Source organism: Sceloporus undulatus, unplaced genomic scaffold, assembly GCF_019175285.1.
Source record: "Sceloporus undulatus isolate JIND9_A2432 ecotype Alabama unplaced genomic scaffold, SceUnd_v1.1 scaffold_5159, whole genome shotgun sequence".
NCBI classification, from domain to species: Eukaryota; Metazoa; Chordata; class Lepidosauria; order Squamata; family Phrynosomatidae; genus Sceloporus; species Sceloporus undulatus.
Genome location: NW_024808079.1, coordinates 1,203 through 3,461, shown reverse-complemented (window position 1 = coordinate 3,461; position 2,259 = coordinate 1,203). Strand labels below are relative to the sequence as shown.

The following is a 2,259-nucleotide window of genomic DNA, read 5'->3' as shown; positions in this document are numbered from 1 at the left end:
CCCCCCCCCCCCCCCCCATTAGCTCTTTCTTCTCTCACCCACCGCCAAGGAGCAGAGAGGGCAAATTATACTAAAAGTCTGCCCCTGTTCTTCCATATGTCAAGCACAGGAGTGGGGAGAGAAGAGATGAACTAAGCTCCTGTTTTCAGGAAACTGCAGCATACGATAATCAAATGGATCTAAACACTAGATCACTGGAGGAAAGTACAATGCTAACCTCTTGGGAGGAAAAGGGGGGGCGAGGGGTCAAGATAGATGATAATGAAAGCACAAGTGCATAGGTCCACATCCTTTGACTGACAGCCAAAATATAATAATAATGGTGCTGTATGTGACCAACAGAAATCGCATAGGTGTGAATATGCTGGAATATGCAAGAAATAAGTGAAGACAAAATGAGTTGATTTGAAGGTATGAAAATCTGCACCAATTTACATAAAACACACATGTGTAGACCAGCCCTAATAGTGCTCTAATAGTGCAGTAGAGAAAGAGCCACATCCTTACCTGACCATGGAATTGTGGATGTCCTAAAAGAGAACAAGAGAGAAATATGTCACTCACAGACTGGATAAGCACTGTTTTCTTGTTTTAGTGGGAAATTCCTTTGTTAAAAGAAAAAAAAAATCACCAAGGATATATTTAATCCTGGATACCAGTGGCATCATTAGGTGGTTCAGGGGTTGTGGACCACACTGGGTGACGCCAAAGTTGGGAGTGACACCTGATTGGACCCTTCTTCCTCTTCTTGGCTGCTCTGGGATGCTGGGACAGAGGAGGACAGTGCCCTTGCAGGCTGCTCCGTCTAGGACTTCCCCTCCAGGGAAAGTGTCCTCTTCCCTGCCCCAGGCCACCTACTCATAAGTAGAATGACAGGGGCAGCAAGGTAGGGGCCTCCCTTTTGGTCCCATCCCAAGAAGCCCCACCTCCCACACTGGATGCTATCTGCATGTCAAATCTCACCTCCAGGAACTCACTGGCTGGCTGCAGACACTTCTCTTCCATCTCTGTGATCAGCAGACCGACTTGGAAAAGTTCTTCACGGAGTTTGGTGAGAGATTTTTCTTGCCTTTTCTCCATCTCTTTTTCCAGGTCTTCCAATTGAACTAAGCAGAAATGCTGTTTCTCCTCAAGAAACCTCTGCATTTTCTCAAAGAAGGATTTGATGCCCATCTTCTCCCGTTCTAACTCTCTCTGATGCAAATTGAAGGAGAAACACAGTTGAATTAATGTGAGGTTGCGTCAAGGAAGCAACCAACAACATAACTGCTCATAAACACTGAAAATGGGGCACTTCATCCAGAGGTTGAAGCCAATGATTACTCTCACAAGGATTTCTTCCCTGGACATATTTCAGCCCACCACTTTTCCAAATGTGTAACATTCTGCATCCAAGCACTTTGTTTTAAAAGTCCCAGGAAATTATTAGACATTGCAAAATAGACAATTGGGGGATGCCGGGGTATATGTATGTAGGTTTAATGTATTCTGCCCAGGTATATAACTGCAGGGAGCAAAATGAGGGCATTGCCCCTCAAATAAGAATTCTGTCCTCCAAATGACATTTTCCTTCAGTTCCCAAATTTCTAGTATTGCAGAGTGAGACACTGAAACTCATTCATGCTTAGAGCTCTTAGGAGTTCCTGGATTCATATTCCCTTGGTAACTTTGATTGCCTCTTTTCTTTGGATGTCTAAAATTTATTTCTAAATACATGGCTGAAGTTTTAAGTTCTGCATCCAAGTGATGTAGATTTTGGTAAATTAAAAAATCTTCCTTTCTCACCAGCAAACAGTCAGGAAAGGAGACCCTAGAGAGATAAATTCAACAGATTTATTTAAGCCGGCTCTCTACAAATAGAAATAACATTCTAGAGATTTGTAGCACCAAAAAAGAAGTGTAGTGAGGTGGGGAAAGATGAGGAAAGGGTTGGTCGCAGTGAGATGAGGCAGGAGGAAGAGATGAAGGAGGGAAGCCCCGGGGAGGAGCCAGGGCGGGGAACAAGGCCCCGAGAGGGGGTATAAGAGGAGACGGAAAGTTCAACGCAGGGTGGAAGGGAAGACGCAGAAGAGTGGGTCATGGAGAGGCGGTTGGGATAGGGAGAGGAAAGGTCACCAGAAGCCCACGCAGAGAGGGCCAACCTGTTTCCTTGCAGGGGTGACATGAACTGTTGAGAGTGGGCCCGCACGCCGAAGTGCAGCTATGGGACCCCAAGGAAGAGGGGACTTTAGATACCCATGTGAGGGTGAGTGGAGAGAG

General features: G+C 45.6%; 1 protein-coding gene across 1 annotated transcript; it reads right to left on the bottom strand.

The window, feature by feature from the left end:
• Positions 1–43: 43 nt before the first annotated feature.
• Positions 44–1,501, bottom strand: LOC121918149 (tripartite motif-containing protein 15-like). The gene is made up of 2 exons (XM_042444244.1): positions 964–1,501; positions 44–530 (listed from the first exon to the last, which is right to left on the bottom strand). Exons 1-2 carry the CDS (start codon positions 1,171–1,173, stop codon positions 504–506), a joined length of 237 nt encoding a protein of 78 aa, XP_042300178.1. The 5' UTR covers positions 1,174–1,501; the 3' UTR covers positions 44–503.
• Positions 1,502–2,259: the final 758 nt, after the last annotated feature.

Excerpts from the sequence above, each read along its gene's own strand:
- LOC121918149 (XM_042444244.1), bottom strand. The coding sequence starts at position 1,173 with ATGGGCATCAAATCCTTCTTTGAGAAAATGCAGAGGTTTCTTGAGGAG. Across the intron at positions 531-963 it reads CAGCCAGTGAGTTCCTGGAG|GACATCCACAATTCCATGGT; the intron begins GTGAGATTTGAC and ends GTTCTCTTTTAG.